This window comes from Callorhinchus milii, unplaced genomic scaffold (genome assembly GCF_018977255.1).
Source record: "Callorhinchus milii isolate IMCB2004 unplaced genomic scaffold, IMCB_Cmil_1.0 Scaffold1, whole genome shotgun sequence".
NCBI lineage: Eukaryota > Metazoa > Chordata > Chondrichthyes > Chimaeriformes > Callorhinchidae > Callorhinchus > Callorhinchus milii.
In genome coordinates this window covers 26803639-26823790 of record NW_024704742.1, presented here as the reverse complement: position 1 = coordinate 26823790, position 20152 = coordinate 26803639, and the positions used below count along the sequence as shown (strand labels likewise).

Genomic DNA, 20152 nt, shown 5'->3' with positions numbered 1-20152 from the left:
TGCAAAAGTGAGTAAAGGACAGGAATACTGTGGTAATACAGGACTATTAGAGAGAGAACATCCAGATGTCATGGTTTACACTGGAACCAGTGACATAGGAAGCAGAAGGCTGCAGATTCTGCAAAAGGAGTTCCGGGAGTTAGGAGCAGATTACTCAAGGGTCGTAATCTCGGGATTGCTACCTGAGCCATGTGCTCATCAATACAGAGATGGGAAGATTAGAGAGCTAAATGTGTGGTTGGCAAGTTGGTGCAGGAGCAAGGGGTTCAAATTTGTCTGACATTAGGCAAGAAATAATTGGTACAAGATATTCCTTCAGGAATATCCAATCTGGGAGGTTAACTGATGCTGCGGGCCAGCATTTAAACTATTAGGGCCAGAGAGAAGGGGGTGAAAAAGTGGCATACCAACAGATGCACAATTACATGAAAATGTAGCTTTATCAACATCATACTGCTGTGCAGGATGTAAATGAAATCCAAAACACAAAAACAGATGCCTGCACGCACTACTGGAGGAAACATACAAAGGAGGGAAGACTCCAAATAGACCTTTGGCTTTAGGACAAATACTGCTACACCAATGGTTTACTAAAATGTAAAATGCAAAATTTCGACATGAACAAAATAGAGGGTAAATTTGTTATCAGTAAGATTTTAAGACTACTGCTGTAGCATCCATACTCTACACCCCATGTTTTATCCTGCACCAGCTCCACAAGCTCATTACCCCATCCTTGCTCAGCTCCACTGGTTGCCCAGCTCCCAGCAAATCAAATTCAAGAACATTGTCCTCACTTTTAAATCTTTCCACGCCTTCACTCCACACTACCACCTGACCGCTACCTCTGCTCACTGTAAGATTCAAATTTGTAAGAGATAAAGATTCAGGAGGAGACAACCAATCGGTTATGTAATAGTCCAACAGTTTATTAAAGTAATTAATACGAATAGGCAGCATGTCGAATAGGCTAACCTAACTTATTCTTCAGACTGAGACCAGATACAGTAAACTCGCTATTACCCGATTCCACTAGGAAGCACGCTGACCCTGTATGCCGGCTTCGACCCTTTCAAAGTTGCATCTTTTTTTAAATGTGTTTTTTAACTCCACCTCCCCTTCCATCATCTGATTCACAAGCATCCCCGCCTTTGTCTCTAGTTTTTCCTCTGAAAAAATTGAGCTGCAGCCCCCTCCATCTTTAATGGCCTTGAGCAGACTATTTTCCCATGAGAAAACAACAACAACTTGCATTTTGTATAGTGCCCCTCACGCAGGGTAGCATCTCAGAGAAAATAACTGATTGGGAAAGAGAGAGACAGACATCTTTAGGGAGCTTTTCTGCAGCCTGAGTTTCTCAGCCTTGAGAAAGGAGAATGTTATCAGAAACTGACCTCAACCGGGACCAGCCAAGATATCTTTAACACAATCCTTTCAGGAACCCTAAACTAGTTGCTTCTGGCAAACACAATTCCATCATGCTTCATGAGATTAGGTGGTCATACCATAAAGGATTATAGGTAGGATTACATTCTAAAACATTTTTAACAATATATAAAGATTAATTAAAAGCCTTAATTGCAAATATAATTTTACATCACCAAGCACCAGCCTGCTTCAGGTCCCCTCCCAATCTGCCACACCAATGGTGGGCAAGTCCTTCTACTTTGCCCCTCCCTCCCTGCCTTTTTGATCAACCTTTCAGCCACTTTCCTCCCCAACTTCCTCACCACCCCTCAGCTCAAGGTGCCAGTTAGCTGTGTGAAGTGCTTTGAGATGTCCTCCAGACACAAAGGGCTGTATATAATGCACAGCAAATTGTTGTTTTTGTAGTAATTGTGCATAATATATACATGCTCCAGGATTTACCCACAAAAAGTCACTACACTTTAAAATATATTCTGTGAAGCACTTTGAGATGTTCTTCTGATGTGAATGGTGCTAAACAAAATGTCAGGAATAAACCAACAATTTGGTTTCGTTCTTAAGGCAAAGTGAAAATACAAAATAAAACAGAAACAAATTCTGCAAAATGCAAAATACTGTGGATGCTGGAAATCTGAAAATAGAAAGAGAAGTCGCTGGGAACACTCAGCAGGTCAGGCAGCATCTATGGAGAAAGGAAATCGAGTCATACCTTAAGGTCCACAACCCTTCGTCAGAACTGCGCATGTTGGGAGGGAGAGGCAGGGCAAGGAAGATAAAGAAGAAAATGGGGTAGAGGAAAGTATTAACACCTCTATTCCCCTGCTTTGTTGCAATCCCTCCTTGTTTTACATCATTAACACCTTTTTAACCCATCATCCGCTGTCCTCTACCCCATTTTCTCCTGTCTTCCTTGCCCTGCCTCCCCACTTTCTGTTAGCCCTTAAAAGCCTCTCCCTCTTAACCTGCCCCAGTTCTGATGAAGAGTCGAGGACCTGAAACGTTGACTCACTTTCCTTTCTCCATAGATGCTGCCTGACCTGCTGAGTGTTCCCAGCAATCTCTGTTTTTGTTTTCAGAAACAAATTCTGGTTTCCTTAGACATGTCACAATGCTGACTTCAGCGTTTCTGGCATGATCCCAGAAGTAGTACATCATGCCTTCAAGGAATTTGCAAATCATGAATCAAAGTATAGCTACACACCTTAAATTCATCAGAGGCAGAACGCAGACACTGAACAGCAGCCTGTTTCTTCATTTCCTCAAGACTCAGATCTGAGCACTTCTTCTTTCCTTTTCCCCATTTCTTGCTGGTTCCTTTCTCCCAGCCCAAGATGTCATTTTCCTGATTGACAGAAGAGTGATGTAATTAGTACACAGAGAAACCACCATGCCATGTTTAAAGTGCAAAAAAACCCCCACTAAATTTGGACAGAATTAATGGTTTGTTGGGCATGAACAATATACTGAATCGATAAGATATCAGGGAAGGCCATCGAAAGCACGCAATATAAATGGGTTCAGGACACAACTGGATGTGTTTCTGGAGAATGAAGTGATGAAGGAACATCGCACAAATGGGAAGATGAGATAGAGAACAAGTTTATTGGGTCAAAAATACTTTTACCTGCTTCTAAAATGTCCTGCATTTTCTTACTGAATCAAGGGTGTCCCTCAAATTCAAAACCATAAGAGAACTAATTGAATGCTTAAAGATTAAGGTGATGTTGCCATTTTAAGATGCAGATGATGTTTTACATGACAATACAATATAGGTAAAATTGATATTTGAAAATGTTACAACAACAACTTGGATTTATATAGCCCCCTCCACGCCGGACGGCGTCTCAGAGCGCTTCATAGCAATGGATCCCAGCGCCGAGCCAGGGGGAGGGGGAGGAAGGTGACCAAAGGCGCGGTCGAAAAGAAAGGTCTTCAGCCGAGACCGGAGAAAAAGGAAGAGAGGTGGCGAGACGAAGAGAGTGAGGAAGGGGGTTCCAGAGCCTTGGGGCATTGTGGCTGAAGGCACGGCCGCCGATGATTGGCGGAGATGGCAATATGTCGGAGATGGAAGAAAGTGGTGCTGGAGAGGGACCGGATGTGGGGGAGGAAGGATAATTGGGGAGCAAACCTGACGCCCAGGTTGCGTACACGACCATAATCTCAGAGGATCAGATGTGATAATTCCTTTTAAAAAGAAACAGTAGGGGTAGTTTGAGCCTTGAACCTCTTATTATTATCCTCCTTGCAGTTTCAAGGAGAGTTTAATCCACAAATGTAGTTAAATTCTTCCTCTTGGGATGGATATCCTTGCTTATGTTCAATAGCCAGGCTGAAAGCTAGCAAAACAAGCCAATTGAGATTGGTCGATCTGACTAAAACATTGCTCTAACGTTCAAAGTAACATGGATAAATCTCATTTGCCTTATTGAATACTTTCTATAATTGCAAACTAGATTTTAATGATCTATGGACTTCAACCCTTACATCTCTATGCTCTCTGTTCAAACAGATAAGAGTAAAAAGAGTCTTAAACTGGCCATCTTTAATCGGGAAAAGTATAAATGCTTTATTCAAGTAAACAGCTTTAAGGTATTTTGACCTGTTGTCGAATTACCACATTAAATCACAATTATCAAGGTATAGTAGTCATACCGTAATGTAAACCGATTGGTACCACTGCAGAATACATTACAATTACACAGAGTTAAGTGTTGAATTTTAATCACACACAAATAGAAATTATGTAAATCTTCCAAGTTTCTTGAAAAATCTATAAAAAAAAGCAGGAGGTTGCACTCAAAGCTACCATTTGGAAACGTTTCAAAAACAGCATCTGTAGGAAAACGCTAATCGTTCTACTACAATATTTAGATATTTACGCTAGTTTATAAGACTTTGCTACCAGCAGTAGAGATTTTGAGGGGGAAAAGGTGATTTATTTTTGCTGCTCCAAATCATTCTTGCCAATTGAGAATCTCTGTAGAGGCACAACTACCCAGTCTTTACCATAAGCAACTATTTCTTTCTATTTTAAGAACTTTTAAGAGACAAATTTTGAGTGCAGGCTGAATCAATTTATACTTATATTCACTCTCTAACAGTGTGAATCAATGCCCGGGTAAAACCACCTCAACACTGATTCAGCAGCAGGAATCTAGCAGATTGCTTTGGACTGTATATCTTAAATTAGATTTACATTTAATTTTTCACAACGATTTAGGTCCAATACTTTCAGTATAAAATAAACATTAAGGTGAACAATTAAACATAAGTCTAATTGAATCTACACAATTGTTACTCATGACAGTATTCTTCTGTGGATGTTGGTTGAAAATAAGTTGGAAGTGCTGCTGTGAAACGCTTCACATTGAAAAAAACATCTTACATTCACTGTTTAAATCTTCAAAGCATTTATTGTAAAACATTAACCAGTACCAAAGTCTCCATTTGTGTGAAAAGGATGTATGATGAAGAAGAATTCATAATGAGGTGCAAATCCCAAACATTTACAGTAACAGAATAAAAACTACTTCCACAAACTCATGCACAGTTGTACTTAGTGACAATTTGTGACAATCATTTTCTAATTACAGGGTTTTAATAAACTTGGGGGAACTGTTGGGTGATAGAGAGACAATAATTGCACCACTTGTACAGATGGGCTGCACTCTGCAAAGTACTCAGCAGCAGTACTGTCACAGCAGTACTGTGGAGTCCTGTAGCTCAGTGGTTAGAGCACTCGCTTTGCAAGCAAGAGACCTGGATTCGATTCCCAGCAGGGCGAAACCATGGGCAAGTTTCCTTACTCCACACGCCTGATAATAATCCCTCAAGAAAAAAAACAAGAATAAATTGGCCACTTCAATCCACGACTGTTTGTGGGACACTGCTGTGTGCAATTGGCTGTCGCATTTCGCCCACAAATATACAGTCAATTCATTTTACAATCTATTCGGTGAAGTGCTTTGAGATGTCTAGAATAATAATTATTATTATTATATCAAATGCAAGGATTATTATTATTATTCTATGAAGCTATTTGAATTACTGAGTCCAGAGGTGTGTGTGAAGAGAAATGATCTTTCAGCACTACAACCAAAGGCAGCAACGGGGCATTAGCTTAAGTTTTATAGCTGCAACAACACATTTCCTTTGCAAATTTACTCCAATTTCTCATCTACTACCTATTCCTGTTCGGGGGGGGGGGGGCGTTATTTGGGCGTGGAGCAACAAAGAATGCCCAATTTCTACATGACAACAACCCAGGGTGTCATTTCAAATCAGCTCACTACGAGAGGCACTAAGTCCCATCACTTCAGAAAATGGTCCTCAAGGAAAATACTGGGACTGGGATTCTTAATACATTACTAAGCGGCACTGACTTATAGAGTAATTTGAATTGAAAGTTGCTCAGCCCGTGCATTGTGAAAGTAGACTCAGATGAAGCAGGAAAGCTATTTCAAGCATATGAATGCAAACAAAGGTAGTGACACATGGACTAAAGTATTTTCCACTATGTTTGGTGTCACTTTGATCACATTGTATGTGGTACTGTGACTGCACTATTCTTGTACATGTACGGCATTCCTCGGGATTCTATCCTCTCCTCTTTAATATCTACATGCTCCCGCTCAGCAATGTCATCTGCAGGCATGGGGTTAACTCCCACATGTATGCAGACGACACCCAACTCTCTCTCTGTCTCCACCCTCGATTCCAGGACTATTGCTGTTTTGATTGATTAACTGTCAGACATTAAGTCCTGGATGAGAGTTAGCTTTCAGTATTTGAATTTTAACAAGACAGAGGTTCTCTTGCTTGGCTCCTATCAGTGCCTTCTCACCTCTGGTGCTGACAGCATCAATTTACATGGATGCACACTTCACAAAGCTAGTGCAAAACAGGTTTCTTGTTTTGACTCTCAACTGTCCTTTAAACCCCACCTTGACCTGTTTAGCTTTCCCCCACCTCCGCAACATTGCTCGCATCTGCCACTACCTTTCCCCTTGGGCCACAGAAACCATCATCACATCCAGACTTGACTACATCAACTCTTGCCAAAACTGCTGTTATGAGGTTGGAACCCCATGATTCCTTTATAATTACTACAGTTGTGAGTCATGATATGTTCTTCGATCCCAACATAAATAAAAATTGTAATTTAAGATTTAACATGTATGCATAGACAAAATGATTTTTGCATACCTGTTCCTGTAAGTCGTAGTCATAACTGTCATGAAGCAGAAGACTTAGGACATATCGAGTGTAGATCATGGCATCAATCCCACATTTCTCCAACTCTTGTCCTAGCCAGGTCTGCACCGGACCTAAAGCATGAAGGAGAGACATTTCAGGAGCAGATGTGGGGCCTTGGTAAGAGCTTGGGGATCCCTCAGATGGTGGGCCTTCCACAACAACTGCACAAGTTGGATGCATGAAGCTAAGTAGCGGGCATTCTTAAATCTCGCAGCATTTTTCCAACTGGTATTGAACTATTATCTGGAGGTTATCTGACTCCAGTTGTAATAGAAGATCAACCGCTTGGACCAGCATTTATATTGGCTGAAATAGTCAATAGATGGAAATTTCATTCGGCTGGCATGACAGATGGAGGAAATCGTCTCAACTGGCAAAACAATCGCCTTGTTTGCACAACTTTCAGATGCCTTTCATGGTGACCTTGTAGGAGGACAGCTTGTGGAAGAGCCTGAAAAATACAATTAGGGTTTGTATGTGTTATTTTCAATAATGAGGTTGAATACACCAAAATTCGAAACCACTCACATAGATAAAATGATTAAATAATAATAATAGTTCCATTTGATTAAGCATCCTTCACACCAGGAAGACGTTTCAAAGTGCTTCATAGGATTTGTAGATTAACACCGCACCTAATTTGCATGTAGCAATGTCTCACAAACAGCCAACAACAGCAACAATTTGCATTTACATTGCATCCCTCATGTAGGGCAGCATCCCAGAGCCTTGACAGTAGTGGAGCATGACGCAGAGCCAGGGGTAGGTGGAGGTGACCGTAGGCATGGTCGAATGGGAAGGTCTTCAGACACAACCTGAAGATGGGGAAGGAAGGGGCAAGGCGGAGGGATAGAGGAAGAGTGTTCCAGAGTTTTGGGGTGTAGTGGCTGAAAGCACGGCCACCAGTGGTGGAAGGGACGGCATGGCATGAGGGACATGCAGAAGGCCGGAGCTAGTCGAGTGGAGGCAGCAGGTTGTGGGTATAAGCAGGTCAAAGAGGCAGGGAGGTGCATGAAGGGATTTGAAAACAAGTGTGAGGATCTTGAAATCGATCCATTTGGTGATAGGGAGCGAGTGGAACTGGTTTGATGGGGGTACGGAGTTTAGTGCGGTTAAGTATGCCGCGGCGGAGTTTTGGATCAGCTGGGTCCTGTGTATGGTGGAGATGGGGAGAATGGCAAAGAAGGCATTTGAGGCATGAGGCAAATTTGCCTTTCTTTGCAACCTGACACACTATCCACAAGTCTAGGAACAGAAGTGTGTTATTTTGCTGCTAAATCCCTACATACATTGCATTTCCTGGATTACAGTTGAAGATCCCGTGGAACTGTTAGAAAAGAGAAGGGTGTTTCTCCCCACTGTCCTGACCAACGAATCTCTCAAATAAAATTGGTCACTCATTCCATGGCTGTTTGTGGGACCTGCTGCCGTTTTTCGCCCACAAAGTACACAATCAATCCATTTTACAGTGAAGCGCTTTGAGACAACAACAACAAGATTCCATTTATAGAGCGCCCTTCACGTCGGGAGGACGTCCCAAGGCGCTGTACAGTTGGGTCAGGACCCGAGCAGGGGGAAATGGTCAGGGTGAGGGGAGGGAAGGGAGGGAGCGAGTAGGGGGTAGAGAGTCGAAAGGGGAGCTGAAGGCACGGTTAAAGAGAAAGGTCTTGAGACCGGCCTTGAAGGAGGAAAGGGAGGAGGCGGCGAAGGCACTGGGGGATGGAGTTCCAGAGCCTCGGGGCTGAGAGGCTGAAGGCCCGGCCACCAATGGTAGGGCGGTTCGGGCGGGGGATGTGGATCAGACCGGAGCCAGAGGAACGGAGGGTACGGGCAGGTAGGTAGGGGGACAGTAGGTCGGAGAGGTAGGAGGGAGCAAGGCCGTGAATGGCCCTCCTCAGCGACATCTCAGCGACATGATAAGGTGCTATATCAAATGCAGGGATTATTATAAATTATTATAAATCAACATATGATTGAATTTTATACTCATGCACTTCTGAAACAAGGCAGCTCAGGATAGAATTAACTACTATAAAAGCATTGACAAAATATTTGAATCATTATTAAGCTCTCAATTAAAGTGCTGTCTTTTGGATGAGACGTTAAAGCGAGTTCCTTCCTGTCTGTCCAGGTGGACATTAAGAATTCCAATGGCACTATTTGAAAAGAGAGTTCATCCTGGCCGTTGTCTTGGCCAACAGATACCAAATAAAATTGGTCACCAACTATAGGTTGTTTGTGGGACACTGCTGTGCGCAAATTGGTTGTCATGTTTTCCCACAAAATACAAGAGTCACATCACTTGTGTATTTTGTGGGCAAACATGACAACCAATGTCTCACAAACCTGTGAAGGTTAGAGCCGTCCTGTGTAGAGCTTTGAGCCGTCTCCAACCTCCCCTTTCTCTCCAAGGTCTTGGAAAGAGTTGTCGCCTCCCAACTGCGCTCTTTCCTTTCCACCCATTCTCTTTTCGAACCCCTTCAGTCAGGTTTCCGTGCTGCCCATAGCACAGAAACTGCCCTGGTCAAGGTCACCAATGATATCCTGACCATCTGTGACCAGGGCTCCCTCTGTCTCCTCGTCCTCCTCGACCTATCGGCAGCATTCGATACGGTCGACCACGCTATCCTACTCCACCGCTTGTCCTCCCACCTCAACCTTCAAGGCACTGTCCTTGAATGGTTTAGGTCGTACCTTTCTCACCGTCTTCATTTCGTCTCGACGAATGGCTTCTCCTCCACCCCCGCACTGTCTCATGTGGTGTCCCTCAGGGCTCTGTCCTTGGTCCCCTCCTCTTCACCCTCTATATGCTCCCCCTCGGTGACATCATCCGCAGACATGGGTTAACTTCCACATGTATGCGGATGACACCCAACTCTACCTTTCCTCCTCTACTCTCAACTCCACGACCACCGATGTCCTGACAGCTGCCTGTCCGACATCGAGTCCTGGACGAGAGACAACTTTCTTCAGCTCAACGTGCGAAAAACCGAGGCCCTCCTGATTGGCTCACGTCAGCGCCTCCGCACCTCAGGCGCTGACACCATCAGCATCCAAGGCTGCACTCTCCACCTCTCAAAGCCAGTCAGGAACCTCGGCGTTTTGTTCGACCCTGAGCTGTCCTTTCTCCCTCACATCCGCACCACAACTGGCACCGCCTTCCATCACCTCCGGAACATCGCCAGACTACGGCACTACCTCACCCCTCACGCTGCTGAAACCCTGGTCCACGCCTTTGTCACCTCAAGGCTGGACTATGGGAACTCTCTCCTCGCCGGCCTTCCCGCCACCTCCCTCCACAAGCTGCAGGTCATTCAGAACTCTGCAGCTCGTGTACTGTCCCGCACCAGGCTTCGGGACCACATCACTCCCACCCTCGCTCGCCTCCACTGGCTCCCCATCCCCCAGAGGATTGATTTCAAGATCCTCATCCTCACCTACAAGGCCATTCACGGCCTTGCTCCCTCCTACCTCTCCAACCTACTATCCCCCTACCTACCTGCCCGTACCCTCCGTTCCTCTGGCTCCGGTCTGCTCCACGTCCCCCGCCCCAACCGCCCTACCATCGGTGGTCGGGCCTTCAGCCTCTCAGCCCCCAGGCTCTGGAACTCTATCCCCCAGTGCCTTCGCCTTGCTTCCTCCCTTTCCTCCTTCAAGGCCGGTCTCAAAACCTTTCTCTTTGACCGTGCCTTCAGCTCCCCTCTCGACTCTCTTCCCCCTCCTCGCTCCCTCCCTTCCCTCCCCTCACCCTGACCATTTCCCCCCTCCTCGCTCCCTCCCTTCCCTCCCCTCACCCTGACCATTTCCCCCCTGCTCGGGTCATGACCCAACTGTGCAGCGCCTTGGGACGTCCTCCTGACGTGAAAGGCGCTTTATAAATGGAATCTTGTTGTTGTTGTTGTTGTCTCGACAACAGGATAAGGCACAATATCAAATGCAAGGATCATTAATATTAATAATATTTCCACAGTATAATAAAAGTCATATAAATCATTAATCCCAGGTTCTCTCTGGTGTGAGAAAAGTGAAAAAAAATCAAACAGTTCTCACTACTAATAATTATCCAGTAACCCCTGTTGGAAAATATATATATATACACACACATAGGTTTTGAGTGGTTTTTTTNGGTCAGCCGAATGTCTGGCAAATGCAGAAACCTTTCATCTTGCTTAAGAGTATCCAAACCAAACAGAATTCCATGTTTCCCAGCTACACATGGAAATACCAGAGATGTTTGTTGGAATGCGCACTCTTTCCATGGAGAACAGCAAACTGCTTACCTAATTCTGCAAAGTATTAGGCAAAGGTTGGCAAGAATCAAGGTTTGGGGACCTCAGAGTGCGTGGGCTACTGCTGGAGTCTAACTAGGTAAAACCACATGGCTTGCAATGAAGAGCACTATCTGGCAAGCTTTCCCATCCCTTATCCAGCTAGGACCACCCTAACTATTAGGGCCTTCGCTTCCAGGGTTAGTGGGAGCTGAGCGGGTAGAGTCCCTACCCCAATGACTGGTCTGCTCTTCCAAGTCTGCCTGTGCTGTCATCAGCAGTGCTCTGGAGACCTGTGGACCCACATGGCTTAGATAGTGGACTACTGAGACCACCACAGAGAGTGGGCTCCATTCCAACATTCCGTCGCCAAACATCACCTTGGAGCCAGTTCATCTCCAAGGAGACCACGCTTTTCCTTCTGGGGGCCAACATCAACATCATCGTGCAAGAGAAGAAAGAGAAAAACTTCAGGCCGCCCACTGCCTCTCTCGCTTGCGCACTGTCCTCTCAGGGCAGCGCCGAGAGTTGCCGGTTGGGAGGACCTCTCTCTCTCTTTCTCAAACAACTGCGCGGCTCAATTTCTGACAGCTGTTCCTGCACACGAACGCGCGGCTGATTGAGAAAGAGAGAGAGGGAGGGAGAGAGGACAGAGAGTGACTGAGGGAGAGGGAAGAGAGAAACACAAGAGGGGAAGGGAGAGAGGGTGAGAGAGTCATTGAGAGAGCGAGAGAGAGAGAGAGAGAGAAAGAGAGAGGGAAGTAAGGGCAGCATTTCATGATTCTCAAACAGGGCATCCGTTCCTCAGTCGCCAAAAGGTTGGACCACCTTGCTCCATGTTAAACAATCTTTGTAAGAATTTATAGCCTAATAAAACAGTTCTGTTTTGAAACACGTTTGGTTGTGCCATTCATCGTACAGTATATGTTTTTGTCACAGAACAGTACCGTGCAGTCCTGTATATAGAAACAATGAGCTACCATAACTTTAATATGCATGGGCTAAACACGGTACAGAAACCTTGCCTTGATTCACTAGTAAATATTGTACAATCCACGTATACTGTATCTGTTGTGTGTTAGTTATATAAAATCTGACTTATACATAACTTTACACAAGTCATAAATTATACCACTTATGCCAGTGTAACACAACTCATACTTTGCTTGTCATATTAAATGTGTGGTCCAAACTGATATGATGTATTGAGGTTTACTGTAAACCACTACATTGAGAGCAGAAAAGTTACAGATGGCATGAAACACCAAACATTCCTATTACATAACCAACCAAACTGATTTCAGGATGCCCAGTTGGTTTCCATTTGTAGCTATAGCTAAGAATGTTCCTTTATTCTATTAGTCCCGGCTTGATTCAAACCCAGGTCCATAAAGCAAAAGAACTCGTTTCTAATCAATTATGTTAAATAGTTTCCATCTGTGGGCTAATTTTATATTTAACTGGAGATCGACTCAACATCTCATGATATTAGCAGAAGCTTCCTCACTATCTCACAAGGCATTCCACCTCCCTTAAAAAAACACATGAAACCTTTTTCTTAGTATGGTGGGTCAATAGACACGAACGTACACAAACTGCTCATTTGTTCCTGCGCATTTAGCCATTGAGTCATAGGTCAACGAAGGGTCAGGTTTATGAAGTGGCTCTTTTCACTCATCACATAGATACCAATTGTTGTGTCATTTGATTGCAACCAACTGTACTGCATTAAGTATTCATCTGGAGTTGCAATGACAGTGTATTTGCATGTACAGAGGAGGTTTTGTGGTCTACTGTGTACATTATTGGTCAAATATTTAGACATTCTTCACTCAAGGTATCAAGATTGCCTGAAATTATCAAATGATGGACATTACCACTGTAATCATAGATAGCGGCTCTGGGTTCTGCAAATCTGGGTTAGTTGGAGACAGCTTCCCAGCCTCAGTCATACCATCCGTTGTGGGTACCTCCAAAGCCAAAGGATGTACGCGAGAGGCTGGCCACGCAGAATATTATTTTGGGAAAAAAGCTCAAGATAAAAGAGAATTCTTGTCCTTAAGGTACCCAATTGAACGTGGCATAATAACCTCCTGGGAGGATATGGAGAAGCTTTGGAGACACGTTTATTCATTTGAGCTTCATATCAAATCAAAAGAAAGACCAGTTTTGATGACTGCAGCTCCGCTGACTCCTTTCCGTAATAGAGAAAAGATGGCCGAGATCATGTTTGAGGGTTTTAACGTACCTGCTATGTACATAGCTATCCCTGGAACTTTGGCACTCTATGCATCGGGACGCACTAGAGGAATAGTCCTAGACAGTGGTTCTGGAATAACTGATGCTGTACCCATTTATGAGGGCTACTACCTCCCTGACGCCGTTAAAAGACTTAAATTGGCTGGGAATGATATCACTGAACATGTAAGGAGACTCTTGTTGGAAAATGGACACAACTTTTCAACTACAATACATAAAGAAATATTTGAGAACATCAAGGAAACACTTTGCTATATTGCTCTCGATCCAAAGGTAGAAAATAAGAAGAACGTAGAAGATATTCAACAGGAGTACACGCTCCCTGATGGAAATGTGACCATGATCCAAAAGGAGCTCTTTAGAGCTCCAGAATCACTTTTTACACCAGTCAACATGGGTTTAGAAGAACCTGGAATTCACAAACTGATCTGCAATAGTATTTTAAAATTTGATAAAGTCTTACGCAGAGATTTATTTAGCAACATATTACTCTCTGGTGGTTGCACTCTTTTTCCAGGTCTGGAAGAAAGGCTGCTGAAGGAGATCAAATTGCAAACCCCCAGTGGAGTACAAGTGAAAGTCATCGCACCACCAAACAGGAACTATTCTGTTTGGATGGGAGCCTCAATCTTAACCAGTCTGACAGCGTTTAAGGATATGTGGGTCACTGCTAATGATTACCGAGAATGTGGACCAGCTATCATTAACAAAAGGTGCTTTTAGGAACTATTTATATGACTGTTGTGATTAAACATTCAACATTTATGATTAAACTGAAATAAATAGTCCAAAATTCAAAGTATTTTGAGTGATGGGTGAACTTAAGTAACTGGATTTTCTTGTTAGCAATTGTGAGCATATTCACAGGAATCTACATCTTACCTGGAGCCCAAGAACAAATCTAGAGAAAATTTGATCCTAAATAAGCTATGCTGCCAAATTCATAATTTAGGTGAGAATCACTAAATCACCGCTAGCTAACAAGCTGTAAACTTAGTCTGTAAATTTAAAAAGCATTGTTATATAACAAAGTAAATAAAAAAATTAAAAATACTACTCTTACTTCATTGACTAATGTTTTAGAAATACTGTACAACAGTGTTGATGCTCAGCTATGTATTGAACTTTCAAAATAATAAATGTACTTTGTATCAAATAGCCTCGCCCAAAATAATAAATTTACAGAGTAATATTAATCTTTGTATTTGATACAGTGCTTATAATATCAAAATGTAGGAGAATTTCTGTTACGTGTGGAGACTGAAATTGCAGGCAAACAAAGCAGCCATTTTACATACAGCAGGTCCCACAAGTACCCAGGAAGTGAATTATCTGCAGGATTGTCAGTCAGTGTACCATACTACAGTGCCATGGGATTGTTAACATCTACCCAAACAGCACCCCTCTTTTAATGCTTCAGATGAAAGCACTTGGCACTTCTGACGGTGCAGTGCTCATCCAGTATTATGCTGGAGTATCAGCCTGGATGGTGAACTTACCTGTGGTTTGCACGTTCTGACCGAGAGGTTAGTGCTACCAACTCAGACAAGTAGAAAAATGTTTTTAGTAAGAAAGAAGTGTAGTTCATCTACCGGGTAACTTTTACATATTTTCTTCAACCTGTGGCTAAAGTCTGAATTTTCAAAATGTTTCCACATTAATTTTTGGGATTCTATGTTGTCACTACTCCTTGGCTGAATGATAAGCCATCACAATGCACAGTTATACAAACGTCTCTGTAGTCTACCCTAACTTTGAATCTTCATGCTTCAATTTATACTATTAGTTTTAGTTGCACATTTCTATACCATCTTAAAATATGGTTCAGTTATTGTCTATTTTCGTGTTACGCTCGCCACAATGGTATCTATCCTTCAGACTCACAAATTAAACAATGGTAGTGTTTATGGACACAAAAATATAAATTTAAAAAAGGGAACCAGTCTGAGTAAATAAAACAGGTTAACTTAAATGCTGTGCAATATTTTGTCCTCTTAATTCCACATTTTAAATATGTACGTGATTTTGAACAACTGATTTTTGAAATAAGATGTAGCCTCTTATTAAATTTGATAAAAAACCAAACTGCTACTAATATGACAAATTACTATACAAGAACAGACTGTACTGAGAGAAGAAAACAGCTTGAACCTGTTCTTAGTGGAGTCCTGGAACTCAATGGTAAAAGCACTCGCTTTGCAAGTGAGACCTGAGTTCAATTCCAGGCAGAGGGCGAGACCTTGGGCAAGTTTCCTTACTCCACACGACTAATAATAATCCCTCCAAAACCCAAAACAATAATAAATTGGTCATTTTCAATCTACGACTGTTTGTGGGACATTGCTGTGCGCAATTGGCTGCCGCATTCGCCCACAAATATACAGCCAATTCACTTTACAATGTGTTCTATGAAGCGCTTTGGGACGTCCTCCCGGCGTGAAAAGAGCTGTATCAAATGCAAGGATTATTATTATAATTATTTCATAATGCAAAAAGTGGTATCACTATTTTTTGCTCATAAATACAAATTTTGAATTGTAGTTTGAATGTGCATCCCTATGAAATAAATCAATTTTTGGTAATGTTTTAAATATAACAATAACTCATTTCAACATCTACTTAAAAGCAATATACCAATCTTGAGTTGCGAAAATGTATTTCTTGCAATATTATCATTACAGGTACAATAAATGCAGATCCAGTTTAAAGTGACCATAGCTACCAGGTACAAACTGCTCCTGTTACATAGAATTACATAGTATGATAGCATCTTGAACCGCTTAAGCGTGGTGGAGCTTGATGTCGAGCAAGGGGGCAAGAGGAGGTGACCATAGAGGCGGTCAAAAAGGTTTTCAGATGTGATCTGAAGTCAGAGAAGCAGGGTGCAAGAAAGATTGAGGCAGGGAATTCCAAAGTCTTGGGGCTTAGTGGCTGAAAGCACGGCTGCTGATGGTAGAGAAGGGTAGCGTAAGCATGTCGGGAGGTAGGGAGGTGCCACGGCATAAATTGATTTATACGTAAGAGTGAGGATCTTGAAATTGATCTGTTCTGCAATAGGGAGCCAGTGGAGCTTGGCATGCACTGGGGTGATGGGAGTGCAGAGTTTACTATGAGACAATATGGAATGCCACACGGCCATCTGACCTACAAACTCCATGACAGATTTTGCACACAAGCCGGACCCTCCTATTCCCTTCTCCCTCGTGAGCGAATTAAGTTTTTTTTGTTAACAAGCATATTTCAAACAGGTAAGAATACAAATATATTATATAATAATATGCATTATTGGTTTCAGGGGAATGTTTAGAAAGGTTTGAAATATGCAAGATTGCATTAAATTCCATATAATCGTATTAAAAGGTGTGGGTTATAATATATAGGCTATAAAACTGCAATACATATAACTTTTGTTGGTGAATATAAGAGCCAAAATAATGTTAAAACTCATCTGCAGAAACTGATCAATCAAACTACTGATTATTATATTATAAGTATAGTTGGGGGGGGCCATAGAATTGCAATCTGCATCCACATGGTGAAGTCACCAATCAAGTTAACACATTTGCACGTAAAGTCAGCAACTTAATTCGGGTGCATCTGTTATTGCACCGGCACGTTTGTAAAACAATGGATTTGGGCAATGTCAGGAATTTAGATTTTTAGAAAATATCATGGTTCATAACTCAATCGCGTTACAAACTAAACCATGTCATTATGTGTATTATAAAGGGTTTCTTCTGTACAACTTGCCGGGCTACTGTACATCCAAACAGGTGGAAATATAATTAAGTACAATACTTCTTCCTAAGAAAAGTACTCTAACAAAGATTTAATCGCGACTCTGTTGTACTATAGACTCAAGCATTTGGATACGTTACATCTTTGTATTGCAGGTTTTCACTCAAATGTATCACACCACTCAGAATTCAATTGACCCCTTTTACTTTAATCAGTTTAGAGGCTACAAAGCAATACCTGTGATTAAATATAGAAACTGTGGGGAAAAAAATGATTGTGCAATAGATTATGCACAATCTGTTTTGGTGATAAAACAATGCACACCAACTCATCTTACTCATACCTCATTTAGTACTAGACACAAAGGTCAAGAGTTTATATACATTTCAAGCTTATGTTCTTGTTACATCGTAAAAGCTAACTCCATGTTTGTTAAGAATGTCATTAAGGGGCAGTGTATAGATGAGAATTAGAGGATGAGGGTTAGAACCCTACGATGCATCAAAAATGACTTTAGCAGCACTGAGCGGGAAAGCCGTTGAGCCCAGGTAAGCCATTGGAAAATATATAATAATGGCACTGGGTCAGATAGGAACAGGGCAATTATCTGCAATCTATAGCACTGAATTTGGCAAATGTTAAGTTTATGAAGCAGTTCATTTGCCTTTTCTTTAATATAAATGATATATTTATTGCATTAAATACAATACAGCTTCCTATATGAAGTATTTGACTTTCTCTCTAAACATTTTACAATATTAAATTTATAATTGAATATTAGAATTTACAACATCAAATATATATTTTTTTACAAACTTTGTGTTTGTAAAACTCATTGTTCCAATTCACATCGTACTAATGCATTGTTCGTTAATATATTTGTCGGAAAATAGTGAAGAAAATAGACATCGTAAATTTCATCCATGCTCAAGAATATTTCAGCCTACTGAAAGAACTGAACAGTCTATATTCAGTGCAGTTCAGAGGTTCGCTGGTTGAGTTGTGATACAATTTTGAAATGTTTCTACACATTCAAGGCTTAGATAAATCTGCCTTCTGCATGTTTCACATTCTAATACACCTGAGTTGTCAAATGAATATTGGTCTACAACCTGGCATTTCTGATGTACTTGATTGAGCACTTCAATATTCTGAAAACGTATCTTCAAGTGTGCAATCAATTTGTCACATTGCTGTATAGCCATGTGCGTGAGTTTGAGTTGAAGCTTCAACTGTGGGCGAGAACTGCAAGAAAGCAACTTTGGCCACTTTCTAACACTCACTACTATTGGCAACCAATTTCCTTATTGTCTTCCGAATGGTATGATTCTGCAAAAATCAGCCTTTTTCACACTCAGTTCTCCAGATGTTTTAAAAACTTTAAAGCAAAGAAAATAGAATTTGATTTGTTTGAATTTCCCTTCACCATGAAGGTGGTCAATGTAACTGCTCGCTTCAAAATGGAGCTAATGTAACTGCAGAGTAATATCAACCTAAAACACAAATTATCTACCAATGTTTTTGAATATCTTCCCATGGTATCTATCCCAAACTTTGATTGCAAGAGTAGATTCCACGTTTGGGAAAATGTCTGTGTGATGAAATTCACAGTCTTCCTTCCAATCCAACTACATTAACACAGAACCAACAACATCTTGCACTTATATAGCGCCCTCCACGCAGGCTGGCGCCTCAGAGCCCCTAACAGTTGTGAAGCCCGACTCAGAGCCAGGGGAGATGGGGCGAGGTGACCATAAGCACGGTCGAAAAGCAAGGTTTTCAGGTGGGACTTGAAAACGGGCAAGGCAGAGGGATTGAGGGAGTGTTCCACAGTTTCGGGGCATAGTGGCTGAAAGCGCAATCTCAATGGTGGAGCAGAGGGTGCGGAGGACAAATAGGAAGTGGATGCCAGTCAGGCAGAGGTGCCGGGCGATGGATTGGGGAGTGAGGAGGTTGGAGAGTGCCAGGAGAGTGAATGGATTTGAACATGAGTGTGAGCATCTTGAAATCGATCCGTTCAGTGATGGGGAGCCAGTGGAGCCTGGCCAGAACTGGCGAGATGGGGGTATGGAGTTTGGTCCGGGTAAGAATGCGGACAGCAGAGTTTTGAATTAGCTGGATTTTTTGAATAGTGGAGCTGGGGAGAATGGTGAAGTGTGCATTTGAGTAATTCAGGTGGGAGGTGACAAACGCATGCACAAGGGTTTTGGCTGCATTTGGGATAAGATACGGTTGGAGGTGAGCAACTTGATGGGAGGTGGAGGAAGGTGGTCCCGGTTAGGGACTGGATTTGGGAGAGGAAGAACAGCTGGGGGTCGAACTGGACGCCTAGATTGCACCTGGTTTGGTGAGTCTGAGAGAGAGCCTAGGGCAGTTGAGGGGTTTGATCCACAGGAGTGAAGACAGCGCCTTGGGACGTCCTCCTGACGTGAAAGGCGCTTTATAAATGGAATCTTGTTGTGTTGACATTGATGGAAGCCAGAGTTTGGCTTCCGTCTTCCCCACAATCAGCTGCAGGAAGTTTGCACTGATCCAGGCACTGATGTCTGCCAAACAAGCTGATAGAACATTGGTGGACCTGGACTCGATGCCGGAGGAGGCAAAGTAGATCTGTGCGTCATCTGCATACATGTGGAAGTCTGTGGATAACATCGTCAAGAGGGAGCATATAGATGAGCAAAGAAGGTGGCCAAGGATGGAGCCCCAGGGTACCCCACAGGTGACCGGGCGGTGCGGGAGGAGAAACCATTTGCCGAGATGAAGTGGAGGCAGTTTGTTAAGTAGGACTCGAACCATGCGAGTGAGGTCCCACTAAGGTGGATGAGGGAGGAGAGGCAGTGGAGGAGGATGCCGTGGTTGACTGTGTCGAACGCAGTAAAGAGATCCAGGAGGATGAGGAGACAGATGGATCCCTGGTCACAGATAGAGGATGTCGTTTGTGGCTTTGACAAGCGCTGTCTCTGTGTTGTGGGCAGGACGAAAAGCAGACTGCAGGGGCTCGAGGAGGGAGTGGAGGGAGAGGTGTGACCAAAGTAGACCTGCAACAATGCGTTCCTTGGACTTTAGCAAGGAAGGGGTGCAAATGGAACGGTAGTGTGAGAGATTAGAGCGATTGAGGATGGGTTTTTTTAAGGAGGGGTGTGATAACAGCGGTTTTCAGGCGGCATAGAACAGAGCCCGAGGAGAGAAACTGGTCGTCTGTG

At 42.8% G+C, this 20152-nt stretch overlaps 2 protein-coding genes across 5 annotated transcripts in view; one reads left to right on the top strand and one right to left on the bottom strand.

Annotated features, from left to right (window-relative positions):
* The window catches only part of kiaa0232 (KIAA0232 ortholog), a 60191-nt gene that overhangs the window by 34754 nt on the left and 5285 nt on the right, over window positions 1–20152 (bottom strand). For all 3 annotated transcript variants that reach the window (XM_042338863.1, XM_042338869.1, XM_042338866.1), the window contains exons 2-3: window positions 6634–7135; window positions 2630–2770 (exon numbers count right to left, since the gene is read on the bottom strand). In XM_042338863.1, coding sequence (XP_042194797.1) covers window positions 2630–2770; window positions 6634–6864 — 372 coding nt within the window. In that variant the 5' untranslated portion in view covers window positions 6865–7135. The remainder of the gene's footprint in view (window positions 1–2629; window positions 2771–6633; window positions 7136–20152) is intronic.
* LOC103181320 (actin-3-like) lies at window positions 12735–13934 on the top strand. 2 transcript variants are annotated; one of them, XM_042338877.1, is made up of 2 exons: window positions 12735–12959; window positions 13062–13934. In XM_042338877.1, the coding sequence occupies exons 1-2, from the start codon at window positions 12816–12818 to the stop codon at window positions 13932–13934; spliced, it is 1017 nt and encodes a 338-aa protein (XP_042194811.1). In that variant the 5' UTR covers window positions 12735–12815. The 2 variants fall into 2 exon arrangements, with proteins under 2 accessions (XP_042194811.1, XP_007895919.1); XM_007897728.2 differs by having other exon boundaries at window positions 12735–13934.

Bases quoted from the DNA above. Each gene is read 5' to 3' on its own strand.
- LOC103181320 (XM_007897728.2), top strand. From the start codon at position 12,816: ATGATGGACATTACCACTGTAATCATAGATAGCGGCTCTGGGTTCTGC.